This window comes from Argentina anserina, chromosome 6 (assembly GCF_933775445.1).
Source record: "Argentina anserina chromosome 6, drPotAnse1.1, whole genome shotgun sequence".
Lineage (NCBI taxonomy): Eukaryota > Viridiplantae > Streptophyta > Magnoliopsida > Rosales > Rosaceae > Argentina > Argentina anserina.
In genome coordinates, this window is record NC_065877.1 from 12,208,748 (window position 1) to 12,221,733 (window position 12,986).

At 36.7% G+C, this 12,986-nt stretch overlaps 3 protein-coding genes across 3 annotated transcripts; 1 reads left to right on the forward strand and 2 right to left on the reverse strand.

Moving 5' to 3' along the window:
* Window positions 1-5,539: 5,539 nt before the first annotated feature.
* Window positions 5,540-6,517, reverse strand: LOC126799809 (NDR1/HIN1-like protein 10). The gene has a single exon (XM_050527067.1). It carries the CDS (start codon window positions 6,447-6,449, stop codon window positions 5,760-5,762), a length of 690 nt encoding a protein of 229 aa, XP_050383024.1. The 5' UTR covers window positions 6,450-6,517; the 3' UTR covers window positions 5,540-5,759.
* Window positions 6,518-8,012: 1,495 nt separating this feature from the next.
* Window positions 8,013-8,534, forward strand: LOC126796898 (uncharacterized). The gene has a single exon (XM_050523611.1). The coding sequence runs from the start codon at window positions 8,013-8,015 to the stop codon at window positions 8,532-8,534; it is 522 nt and encodes a 173-aa protein (XP_050379568.1).
* A 1,529-nt stretch (window positions 8,535-10,063) lies between these two features.
* On the reverse strand, window positions 10,064-11,140 carry LOC126798828 (NDR1/HIN1-like protein 10). The gene has a single exon (XM_050525891.1). The coding sequence runs from the start codon at window positions 11,057-11,059 to the stop codon at window positions 10,376-10,378; it is 684 nt and encodes a 227-aa protein (XP_050381848.1). The 5' UTR covers window positions 11,060-11,140; the 3' UTR covers window positions 10,064-10,375.
* Between the last annotated feature and the right edge of the window lie 1,846 nt (window positions 11,141-12,986).

Sequence of the window (12,986 nt, forward strand, 5' to 3'; positions counted from 1 at the left end):
TGCACACATGCTTCAAATGTTCATTCATAGTTCTTGTGAAGACTAAGATGTCATCTATATAAACTATGCATAAATCTGAATATGGGTTAAAAATGTTGTCCATTTTTCTTTGGAAAATAGATGGAGCTTGCTTGAGACCAAACGACATAACTAGCCATTCGTAATGCCATTGTGGTGTTCCGAAAGCCATTAAGGCTATGGAATCTCGATGCAATTTTACTTGTCAAAACCCTGATTTAGCGTCAAACTTGGAATCTGGATGCAATTTTACTTGCCAAAACTCTGATTTATCGTCAAACTTGGAGATGATCCTAGCCCATTTGAGTCAATTTATGAGAACTCTCACTTGAGCTATTTGATAACCATCTTTAACGCTTTTCTTTTTGCTGACATCTCTATAGTCAATTACCATCATAGCCTTTCCCCTTACATGTTCTGTATGATTTCTTATTAGGAAAACTAGAGCATGATGCAGACTATTTGAATGTCTGATTAACTGTTTCTCAAGTAGTTCCTGGATCTGATTTTCCATTTCTTTCATGTCTTCTTACCTATAATGAGGGATGGCCCTGACATGGCAGATGACATTAGCATTGCGCATTTTAAGCTTATAATATACCAGGTCTCTGTCCCAGTATAGTTTAGGATCTTCAATAATTACTGGTTTCAACAAATTCTCTATTTCTGCAATGGTTAGCACCTTTTTCCTCTCAACTTTGTTATTATACACCTCCAGGTTATGCTCTCGGATATATTCATCTTCTCCGTCTGAGTTTTTTTTTATCTAATGAATCTGAATCTGATCTATTAGAGTCATATTCTTCCACTAACTCAGAGCTTTCTAATTCTGTGTTCCGCACTATCTCACGTGATCTTTCAAATGGTCTTTTAGCAGTAAAACTAGCTCCAGAATTGGCTTATAATCACCCCTCTTCACTAGCGATCTCTTATATTGATATGTAAACCCTTTTTCTAGTGATGTTTACTGCTTCTGTAAGGAGAGATTTCCAGAAGAACTTATAGTTTTTCCCGAATCCAATCATTTTTGGATTTTGGATCACATTTTGTTGGAGAAGAAAATCATTACCTATTAAGACATCAACTCCTTGACTTTCACACTGGCAAATGCCCTTGACTATAAATGTTCCTCCATATAGGGAAATATTAACATTGCGAGCCATAGTGTACATGATTATCTCATGCCCTCCCATAGAAACTTCAGTGACTGATCTCGGAGCATTTTTTCAATATTCGTAGGGGATGACATATCTTTTAGCAAGAGTATATCCTGAGCCACTGTCGACAAACGCATGCAAGTGGAATTTCTTATATTTGGGAAACTTTAATCATATGGTAATGTAGATGTTGAATCTGCTAGTCAGAATTTGTTTGATTTGTGCAACATGCAACTCCATGAAAATGATTGATTCTTTCAATGATAGGTTTTTTTGATGAGATGATCTATTATACCTCCGACAATATTAACAGACTCTATTAATTCCTTTTTATGACTTACTGAAGTTACCAACCTCATCTTTTTTAAGTCTTCTTCAAATCTGACCTTTTGCAACTCCTCTTCTTGTTCTATTAAATCATAAAACTCTTTGTATTCATGTTTTACAAGAATATGAGCTTCCTTTTCTCCTGGTCTACGTCTTAACCCTGCTATGAAGCATACTTAATGATAAATTTCTCTTGTATCTTCACAATACATTGGAATCAACTCACTTTATGCACATTTACAGAAATCACGAGTGAATTTCCACTGATGATATAAGTATTATCCTTTTTCCAATTGAGAAGTTGTAACAGAAAGATAGGACGATGTCATGTATCGTCATTCTCTAATAAACTTTCTGAAGAAGTACTTTCTTGCTCATCTTTGGATGGGTACTCAAGAGTCAAGAGAATAAACTAAATTATTCTCTTCATCAAAATAGGAAATCTCAAAGCCTTTTATGTTTGCATACTTAAGTGCTTCCTCATACTCTTCAATTAGGGCTCTTGATGTTCTTTTATCATTTTTTTGGACATTCATTTTCATAATGTATTTCTGCTTTGCACAACCAACATCTGCATTTCTTCACTTCTCTAGAAGAACCTAAAAATTTGTTTTTCTTTTTCTTGAAAAATCATTTTTGAGTAGTAGATTTTCTTTTTTCGCCTTCAAGTCCTCTTTTGAAGTTTTCCAGAATTTATACTTCTTTCTAGAAGAGAAATTGTTTCTGCTTTATTGCTAGAGAACTTCTTTTTGTATTTTATTTCTGTGTGACATCCCCACTGCGTAGGAGTCTTCAATATCTTATGATACATGTTTTCAACTCCTCTGAGTTTTTTCTTCGCAATTTTGAATTTTTTGTTCTCTACACATTGCTTCTTTAGGAGATCCCTGACTCTTTCTGCAATCTCTCCTACCATAAATAATTGTAAGAGATTTTCTTTTAGAGATTATGTTACTGCATCTTTCCATGGTTTTGGTAATTTCTTGTAGTAGGTACTCACTAGATCTTCATTATCTATGTCTCCTATAGTGCAATAGTAATTCTATAATTCATTTGTGTATTCTTCAAAATACCTCATGTTGTAGATGCTGAGTTTTTTAATATTCGCCTTGGCTCTTTCTTTTGATTATTCGCTATGTCCAGTAACATCTCCGCATAATTGTGCATACAAATTGGACATGTAAAGTCTAAATGATTGTTGGTTTGAGCAAATTTAGCTACCCAATCAAACCACTGAGCACTCCTCTTAAAGGACTGATACCACTTCTGGAATATTTCGGTCACGTCAACTTGTAATAGGCATGAGCTTCATGGTATTTATATTTTGACAATACTAGAGCTTGGGTTAACCTTAAACTAGCCACCCAATTGCCTATAGCTTTTATTTTATCTCTGACGTGATCCAAGTCTAGATATACTCCCCTTTCAGATACCAACTGTCCCCATTTGGGTTCAGTATGAATGAACTTTTGAGAATTCTTTTCTCCAAGTTTTCCCGTAAGAGCTAATCCTTTAGGAAGTTTGATTTTATTTTCTCTGATGATCTTTGTGGGGTAGATCGTAATATTCTAAACTATCGTACTTCCTTAAAGAGTGTTTGTCCTAGTGTTAAAGGATTCGACAGACTCTGGCTTAGCTTATTGATAAGGAAGAATCTTTCTTCTAGGTTTTATTTTCACATGAGAAATCTTTTTCATGATTTCTTCTAATGACTCCACTGACTCATAAGTCTCAGCTCATGCATATAGCCTCTTTAGTTGTTCAGACCTAAGCATCTTCATAGGTCTCTTTGTATCTTCTTCCTCACGAGGAATGTAGATAACTTGGTTCTCGAAGTGATTCCTTCTTCATAATTGGACAATGACTGTTTATGAAACTATAGGCTTATCTTTCCTCCCATGTCTTTATAGATTGAAGCATTAGTATTCTCTACTTGCTTGACTAGAAGTGTCAGATTCCATTCTCGTGGAAATCTCACTTCATTTCATTTTGTGACATGCTTCTACTCTGTATGATTTCTTGGATTTGTGAGGATGGATGTAGTGATTCCGGGACTGTTAGAAACTTAGTATTCGGGGCTACATTCGAGTTCATAAGCTTATAATAGATTCGGTAATTTATGGCAAGCTCCATCATCCTCTTTTCATAGAAATTCAATTTGTTTTGATTCTCAACCGAAGACATTGTGGTGCATCTCTGAGGTGAATGTCGAAGTTTGGAAAAACATTGAAGTATGCTACTTGATTGCATATGGAGGCTTCCACTGTTCCTAACATACTTTTCTTGAAATCTGTTATCCTTTCATCCTACAGGACACATAGGACAGAGCAGTCTATCTCATCTCTAGTTAGGAGTTTTATTCATACTTGTACTCCTCCAATATGCATGTATAAATAACTCTTTTGAACTACTTCACCAACTTCCTTATGAGTTATCAGCTTGATATCTATTTCTCCACCTGTTGCCGGGATAGTTAGTTCAAGAATCTTGAACCTATGAGAATCTAAAAGGAAATGACCTTTTTTATAGATCTCATTGACTCTGAATTTAGGAACTAATGCTTCTTGTACGCTTGATTCTATCTCATTATACCCTAATTTTTTAGCATTGATAAGTTGTACAAGAATTGTGTTTCTTTTGCTGAATATTCTACTTAACAACTTCATGTCATTAATGTTTCAGTGGAACATGAGGATTTCCATGTAAGAAGCTTAGGTTCACAAAACTTAAGCTTGCTTTCTTCTCTTGGAGAAGATGATATGATTGCTTTACTAACTACATTTTGAGCTAGTTGTTCCTCATCGATTTTGTTTGTACCAACATCAACTTTCATCTTTTCTACACTTTTTTGTAGATGTGAGAGTTTTAAGGTTTAACTCTCTGAATTGTCCTTCAAGTTCCATACATATCTCTTGGAGAAAAGTAATATTATAGTTCTACCGGGAATTACGACTTTTAAATTTTTAGCAAGAGCCTCTGATATAGAGATATAGAAGCTTTTGGCTTCTTTGTCATTTTCTCTGACTTTTACCTCAACCCTTTCGTTCATCATATTTGGATGATTAGAGCTTCTAGATGTTTTTTTAGGGTTTCCTGAGTCCTTAGTTCGAACGCTTGTTCTTGAATATTGTTAGCAAAGGTTTCTGTTTGAACTAATTTCTTTCAATATCTAGTATATATTGTTTTTCTTTGATGTAATCAAGTTTTATTTCGAGCATTTCGATTCTTGAATTTATTTCTTAAAGTTGGTTGACCTTAAGATAAAATCTCTCAATCTGTTCAAGCAACTTTTTTGTAGTCTTGTTCCTGGATAGATGATTTAGGAATTCCACCAAACTTGGTCGTGATGGGTCAATTTCCTCGACTCCTAACTCTCGCTGAAGATGAGAAACTTCGTCGTAGAGTGTATTTAGTACTCTACATGCGTACTTTATCGAGTATTGGTTTTCTTGAATATGTCTTGAATGAAAGCACTTTTGTCACCTATCAGAATCTTTTGTAATACAAAAGGTCTAATAGTTTTTAAATTTGGACTCTCTCTCTCTCTTATTAATTAAGAGAATCAAACTTTGTGGCATAAGTCTTTTCGTCTACCTGCTCTTGAGCAAAGCAGACTCTGGTACCAACTAGAGCGGATCTAACCGATGCTTAAAATGTTTAGGGGTTTCTGATCCTCCTCGAAAACTTCTCTGAGGACTTTGATATTTTTTCTAGGCTCATAGATTCTACCTTGGATTTTATAGATAATATCACAGTAATTTTTTATTTTTTTAGGAAAGTTATCTATATATATATTTTTTGTTTTTCTTCTTGGAGCTCTTTTAAAGAAAATATTGTAAAACCTAAAAGTTCAAGTGTAGAAGTTATTAAAATTGCAATAATGATAAAACAAATTAATTGTTTAACTTTGAGCGGAGGAAGAATTTATTTATATGTAATAAGTTAAATAAACAAATTTATAATTTAAGGTCCACCATATTTTGTCAAATTTTTTAAAATTTTACTTAAATAGTATTTAAGATAAAAATGCATAAGTGAATAGCGTGAATAGTGGACGCTCTACTGTAGACAAATCATGATCAGGGAGGACAAAAATAATAAGACATGCAAATTAACCGATTACAAAGAATAGAAAATTACTATTATGGAATACCGGAGTCATAAGTACAGGTCATGAACTTATGAGCTCAAAGTGAAAGAACAAGAATGAAGTATCAAAGCATTATGAGCTCTCTGCTCCGATCTGCCATGGACTTATCAATAATTAAAGTAATCAACTGAACACTTCTCAGTCTGAAAAGTACCAACTGAAGTCCCATTCTGGCTCAAAGGAACCTTCAAGTCGCATTCAATTCTAGGCTTAAACTTTCCGGTCTTGATTCCACCCAACTTGAACCGAATCCTCAGATAAAGCTTCATCTCTATCTCGTAAACCCCTGCACTCTTCTGTTCGTTAAACTCCTCAAGCAAGTCGGATCCAACAATCAATTGCTGACCCTTGAACACCGGGTTAAATACGTTTGTAGTTTTATGGCCTTGGTAAAATGGCGTGAGAGTAACCGTATTGAGCCTCTGTCCCTCGTAAAGAGCTCTAGCTTCGATGCGATCATAGTAGACACCGATCTTCTTGTTGGGGTTTCGGATGGTGAGGTTGAGGGCGAGGTTGTAGTGCAGGTTGCTATCGGCGGAGAAGTTGAACTGGGTGAGCGTGGCGTCGGTGACGTGAAACTTGACTTTGGTGGGGCGAACTATGAGCCAGAAGACGAGGAAGGCTAGACCCATAAAGACTACAGCTGCGAAGATGATCTTGAATACCAGGCTGAAAATGCAGCTGCAGCAGCAGCCGAGGGGGCCACTGCCGCGGCTCCGGCGGTGGTAAGATTTGCTGGCCGGGACTGAGGGGCCGTAGTAGGCCCTGTTTAAGTGGGCTTCTTCATTCTCTGCCATATTTGGAGGCTGAAACGGAGTGAATTAAAGATGTGAAATGTGTAGAGTATGATGAAAATTGCTAAAGGATCAAATTGGATGAAGAAGAACTATTGTAAGTGAAAAAACTGGAGCGAGGTTTATGTAAGGATGTAGAGGGTGGGAAAAAGAAGATATTGGTGTGCTGCGTGCTTTTGTAGAATAAGGAAGAAAGTCGTGAGCTAAGAAAAACCAACGCGTTAGTTAGTGTTTCTAGGAGAACATTTCAACTTTCCTCGCAGGTCCCATGGTGCCATGGTACGTATACTTTGCTTAAATATTGTATATAGCTTCAGCATATATACATGCTTCTTTTGTTAATTCTATTCCGCGAGATTGATTACAGATTGCCACCGTTAATTTAAGTTGCTAACTTCGTAAATTTCACAAAAGAGGGAAAATGAACCACTTATTGGTGCAATTAGAAGGGGACATAGTAGGAAGTATAGAGGATTTACAAGTGATAAATCCGAATGATGATAAAGAGATCTCATGCGAATAACTCTAAAGATAAATTTTGTAATTCATCAGAAAACAAGAGATAATAAGATAAAATGCGTCTACACCTTTCTAAAGATACTTAAATACTTATAAACAAATCCTATAACTTAGAGAACCAACCCTAAAAACCCAAACATTAAACAAAATGAATTTAAAACAAACTAAAAAACATAAATGTTGGAAATATATAAAAACAAAAGTTGATTTGAGGCCCTAAACGAGCTCGGAAGCCCGAAAAAAGTCAATAGAGTGTGGCAAAGCCATGACTTTGACTCTTTGATTGCATGGTTCTCTTCTTGGAAATGTATTATAATAGTCATTCTGACACCAAATGTCAAATCTGCAATTAACAAAACTGCTACCTAAACTACAGTTTTACCACTGGACAGCAAATTTGCAACAAACCGCACTTTGACTTGTTGCGATCCATTTGCTACTCAATGTCCTCTACCATCGTTCTACATTAGATGGAGACTTAACGGAAACACTCAATTTTATAAAAATTTGATACTATAAGAAATCATTGGTTTGAAATTGAAATATCAAGAATTAAATTGTCAAGTTATTAAAATTACAGTTTAAGAATCGACCAATATTTTATTCATAATTGTAACATGCAATTACACGTCCAAGACCTACGTGCACATGTGCACTATTGTATGGACGAATTTTTGTATTAGGATAATGCTCAATCAAGCCTTAATCACATTGATTAAGTCAGTTTGAGGAATTAGAGAGGGAGAGAGAGAAGGAAGCGAGGAATTGTTTTGTTGCGAAATTAACTGATGCGTTAGAAATCGAGGAATCGTGTAAGGTTCTTCCCATATATATTTGTTTTGACGTTTTCTTCTGAATGCGAGCTTAGAACAAAGATCTGTCACAGGTGGCAACATCACCTGTACATTGATTAGTGCCTTGAGAGTTCTCTCCCCTTCAATCATCTTTTCCCTCCTCTACTCTCTTTCAATCATTAACCACAAACACCACCTCACAACCACGCTACATCTCTCATCAAGCTACAAATCCCTCCGCAATCCCTCATTCATGGAAACCACCCCACCTGGCCATATTAAAATCAATATTGATGGTGCTTGGATTAAAGAGACAAAATTCACTGATGTTTGTGCTCTAGCTAGAGACTGCAATGGTTCTATGATCGATGGTTCTACTCGTCTTTGTGTTTCTGGCTCCTCTCTTGAGGCTGAAGCTAGAGCTTCTTTGGAAGCAGTAGAGCTATCTGAACGCATCCCACATGTTCCTATCCTCCTTGAATCTGATTCAAAATATTTAGTGGACTCCATCAACAACATTTCAAGCAATTGTCATTGGAGGATTGCTCCAATTATCTCAAAAATCAAGAACGATATTACCTTGTTGCATCGGTCTACTTGGTTTTGGGTCCCAAGAGAAGCGAATCCAGCTGCCGATTTGGTGGCCTTGTTAGTTGTGCAGAAGAAGTGCTCGGACGTCTGGATTGATCGTCCTCCTTCTTCCCTGGTCTTTGTTCTATCCCGTGATGGTTTGCCTTACCCACTGCCTCCCAACCCAAATTGCGGACCCTCTTGACTCAGCTGAGGTCTTGGTCTGTCTTTTTTCATTGGCGCCGGAGCTCAGTTCTTTTTTCGCATGTCTTTTTCTTCTTTTTTGTGTTCATTGTTCTGTTTTTTCTATAGTTTCTTAGTCTTGTACTCTGTTTGTTGGTTGACTTGTGTGACTAGTTTAGTTGGGTTGATTCCAAGGCGTACTTCTATAAATTTTTAGCCTTGGGCTGTTTGAATGAAATTTTAGTTGACCAACAAAAAAAGATTGGTGTGTTTATTATATTTTTTTCAGAACCTGCAATGTCCCCACTGAATTTGACTGATACTATGTCAACCCACTGCATGATAATGTCGTCACAACAACAAAAAAAAAAACGATGAAATTAATGCTGAAATTCTGAAACAGTGATTCTGGTGTGGTTGTAGACTTGTAGCACGGACACGCGAACTCAATTTGGACACGGCCCGGACACGCGAGTGTCTGAATTGGACACGCGGACACACACCAACTCATAATAAAAGTGAAAGTGCTTATGGTGAGAATTGAACTTTGGTCATCGAAGGCACCCAACAACTCCTCAACCATTCCAACAGATTCAGTTTTTGTTATATTTATGCACACTTTAATATATCTAAGGAGAGAAACTCATGATAAAAATAAGAATGCTTGTGGTGGGATTCGAACCTTGGTCATCTAAATGATCCAACAAATCCTCAACCATTCCAACAGATTCAGTTTTTGTTATATTTATGCACACTTTAATATATATACATCTAAATACTTTCAAATTTTAAATTAATTTTTTAATAAAGAAATATATATATATATATATATTAAAATAATTTTAATTGACGTGTCCACCACGTGTCCGTGTCTAAAAAAATTTCTATATGCCGTGTCCGTGCTACATAGCTTGTAGCTGTAGGACTAGGTAAACAGAAATAAAGGATTACAAAGTTGATTCGTCAGAAAATAAAGTTTATCTAATCTTTGGAATACGTATTTGAAATTGTGTGAAAATGTAAACTACAATGTTAGCGTGTCATATGTAAGTGTTTGATATTCAAACTTCAATGTGCTAGCAAACTAATGCTAGATGAGTACAAACAATTTTTTCATCACGATCCATGTTACAAAACGTTCTTCTATTGTTATTACTATAATAACGATGATGAATGAGTGCCTTTTACTATGACAAAGTCAATCATACGTACATCAATTGTCATATGACCAAATTTGTTAATTGATCTTGGATTTGCTCCACATTTTTAATGTCATTCATAGGATACCATTATTTACGAGACACCGCAACCAAGAAGTCATTCAAACCGTCTGTTGTAGCTGCACAAAAATTATGCAAGCGCACGTAGCATTTGTTTACGAAACCTCCGGTGACCAATGTTCTCTTATATATTACTTTTCTAATTTTACACAATTTTGTTCAGCTATGTGATCGATCACAGTTGATCAAACAGAACTCATGAGCAAAGAATCAACGTGATGGATTCGATTCTGCTTTTGTATATGATCAAATATGCATACCGAAACAGATATTCGCCAAATAATGAATATAATGAATATATATCATGTAATTTATGTACATAGAGACACGTGTGATCACAGGCGGATCATCATAACGAAAACTAAACCAAGGCACGGTATAACATACGCACACCAAAAAATGAATCATCATCATAACTACTATGGGTATAGTGATGAAGACAGATACCCTACTAATGCTGCTGGACGAACTCGATCACAATAGTGGCCGGTAACCAATGTCGCGCCGTTGGTAGTCTGCATGCTACCAATTAAGGACAAATCAATGAAGTTCTGGCTCGGCTATATGTTTGATCAGAGGATCATCAGTTGAAGTAATCAATGGAGCACTTCTCAGTCTGAAAAGTGCCCACTGAATTTCCACTCTGACTCAAAGGAACCTTCAAGTCACATTCAACCCTAGGCTTGAACTTTCCGGTCTTGATTCTACCCAACTTGAACCGAATCCTCAGATAAAGTTTCATTTCAATCTCGTAAACCCCAGCAGTCTTCTGTTCGTTAAACTCCTCAAGCAAGTCGGATCCAACGATCAATTGCTGTCCCTTGAACACCGGGTTCAACACGTTTGTGGTTTTGTGGCCTTGATAAAATGGGGTCAGAGTAACCGTACTGAACCTCTGGCCTTCGTAAAGAGCTCGGGCTTCGATCCGATCATAGTAGACGCCGATCTTTTTGTTGGGGTTTCGGATGCTGAGGTTGAGAGCGAGATTGTAGTGCAGGTTGTTGTCGGAGGAGTAGTTGAACTGGGTGAGGGTGGCATCGGTCACGTGAAACTTCACTCTAGTTGGCCTGACAATGAGCCAGAAGACGAGGAAGGCTATTCCACTGAAGACGACTGCGGCGAAGATCAGCTTAAATATGAGACCGAAGATGCAGCTGCAGCAGCAACCGAGAGGACCTCCACCCCGGCCAGGGCGGTGGTAGTTCTCTCCCGCTGGGATTGAGGGGCCGTAGTAGGCCCCGTTCAAGTGGGCTTGTTTATCTGACATAGAAGCTGAAGGTATAGAATGTGTACGTAGAGTGAAGTAGCTACGTACTGAATGAATTTGAGTAGGGTGGTGAAGAATGAGAAAGGAAGAAGGTGAAGCTGGGATTATATAGGGCTTAAGAGCGCGTGGGAAATGATGAGGATCAGATTTGTGTGCTGCGTGTTTTAGTATAACACGGAAGGACGCGTGTCGCGTGGGCTTGAGTTAAGAAAATCGAACGCGGTTGCTTGATTTGTAGAAGGTTTCAGGAGGTTTCTCTTTCGACTTTGGACCGGTCTACTCTGTATTCGAGGTAATCAGAAGTCTGATGACGCAGCGCGTAGACGTGATGAGGCTTATGGAACTTTTCCGGGTTGCTTCCATGCATTGCGCCATTTAGTCGCTGTTGAGCCGACTCTTTTAGAGATATTGATAACTATGCACAGCTGAACGCCTGAACCCGACTGCTGAGCCCACCGGGCTTCGAATTCGGTTAACATGAATACATGATGATATAGGATTATGGGATTACGTGTCATATGCCTATCAAACTCACCTAATGCAGGTCATGAGGACATGAGGTATCATAACGACATAACCTAGTTCATTACCGTCGGGACTCATTATTTAGCTCGCGGATTCGATGAGATTTTACCTGCCCGACTCGGCCTAGGAGAAAACCCGCCATAGCCCTTTTTCGTTGGTAGATGGCTGTGTTTGGTTTAAAGGTTTAAATTCCGGCCCGGCCTTTATGTCTAGTCCGCCAAAAGCCCGCCTAGTCAGGCCCGTAAAAACTCGTAAAGCCCGCTAAATAATAAATATGTTATATTATATATATGTCCTCATTAAAATCTAACACTATAACCATTTATATATATATATATATATCTAAACTAAAGTATTAAATACATTATATATTATGTATATAGATTATACATATATTTGTTCTAATTAAAGTCTATGACTATATAACTACACCTGTTTCTTTATATCACACACACTATTACACACATATAATCTTGATCCGGTGTGGAAATCCATACCTTAAGCTTAACGTATTTCTATTTTTTACCAATTTTCTAATCTAATTTTCACATCTCCACCATCTAGTGTTTAAGTAATAACGTATAGATAATCTCTATGAATTTTCAGCCAATTTGCTAATCGTTAAGACATCTAACTTGATTAAACTAATGAACGGATTAAATCTGCTGAATTTAAATCGTTCTTATTTATAATAGAAAAACGCAGTTTTCGGGTGACTTAACGATAAACAAATTGGTTGAAAATTTGTATATATGATCTATACGTTATTATCTAATGACTAGACGGTGGAAATGTGAAAACTCAATCGGAAAGTTGACAAAAAATGGAAATCTGTACCTTAAGCTAAGGTACAGAAGTCTGCACCGAAAACATACTATATATCCTAATTAAAATCTAAAACTAGCTCTTGATCGGTAAGAACCCACACTTCTACATATTTTCTTTTTTATCTATGCTCTCTACTATATGTTTAATTCTCTTTTTTTTATAATTGTATTATATATCCCCTTTAAAAAATTGTATTTAAATAAATACTCCCTTAAATAATAGTATCTTTATATATATTTTTATAATTAAAGGCCACAAGACCCGGCCCCTAAAAACCTATAAGGCTAGGCCTGTAAATAAAAGCGCCCAAAGTTCGCTTTAGATGAGCGGGCTTAGATCTTCCTATTTATGAAAATACTCGATTTGTTATTAATACAACTAGCAATCGACTTGTGTGTTGCACGATTTTGGATTTGTGTTGTGATTGCTAGGTTTGGGCAGTTATTCTTCTTTTACTATTATTTTCTTGTAAATTTACGGTATTAACCCTTGATAATTCCATTGATTGATGTAAATTTTAAACATGTCATGGATGATATAAGAACCCAAAAAATTGGTGAAGCTGTTGACACCA

Bases quoted from the DNA above. Each gene is read 5' to 3' on its own strand.
- LOC126799809 (XM_050527067.1), bottom strand. From the start codon at position 6,449: ATGGCAGAGAATGAAGAAGCCCACTTAAACAGGGCCTACTACGGCCCC.
- LOC126798828 (XM_050525891.1), bottom strand. From the start codon at position 11,059: ATGTCAGATAAACAAGCCCACTTGAACGGGGCCTACTACGGCCCCTCA.
- LOC126796898 (XM_050523611.1), top strand. From the start codon at position 8,013: ATGGAAACCACCCCACCTGGCCATATTAAAATCAATATTGATGGTGCT.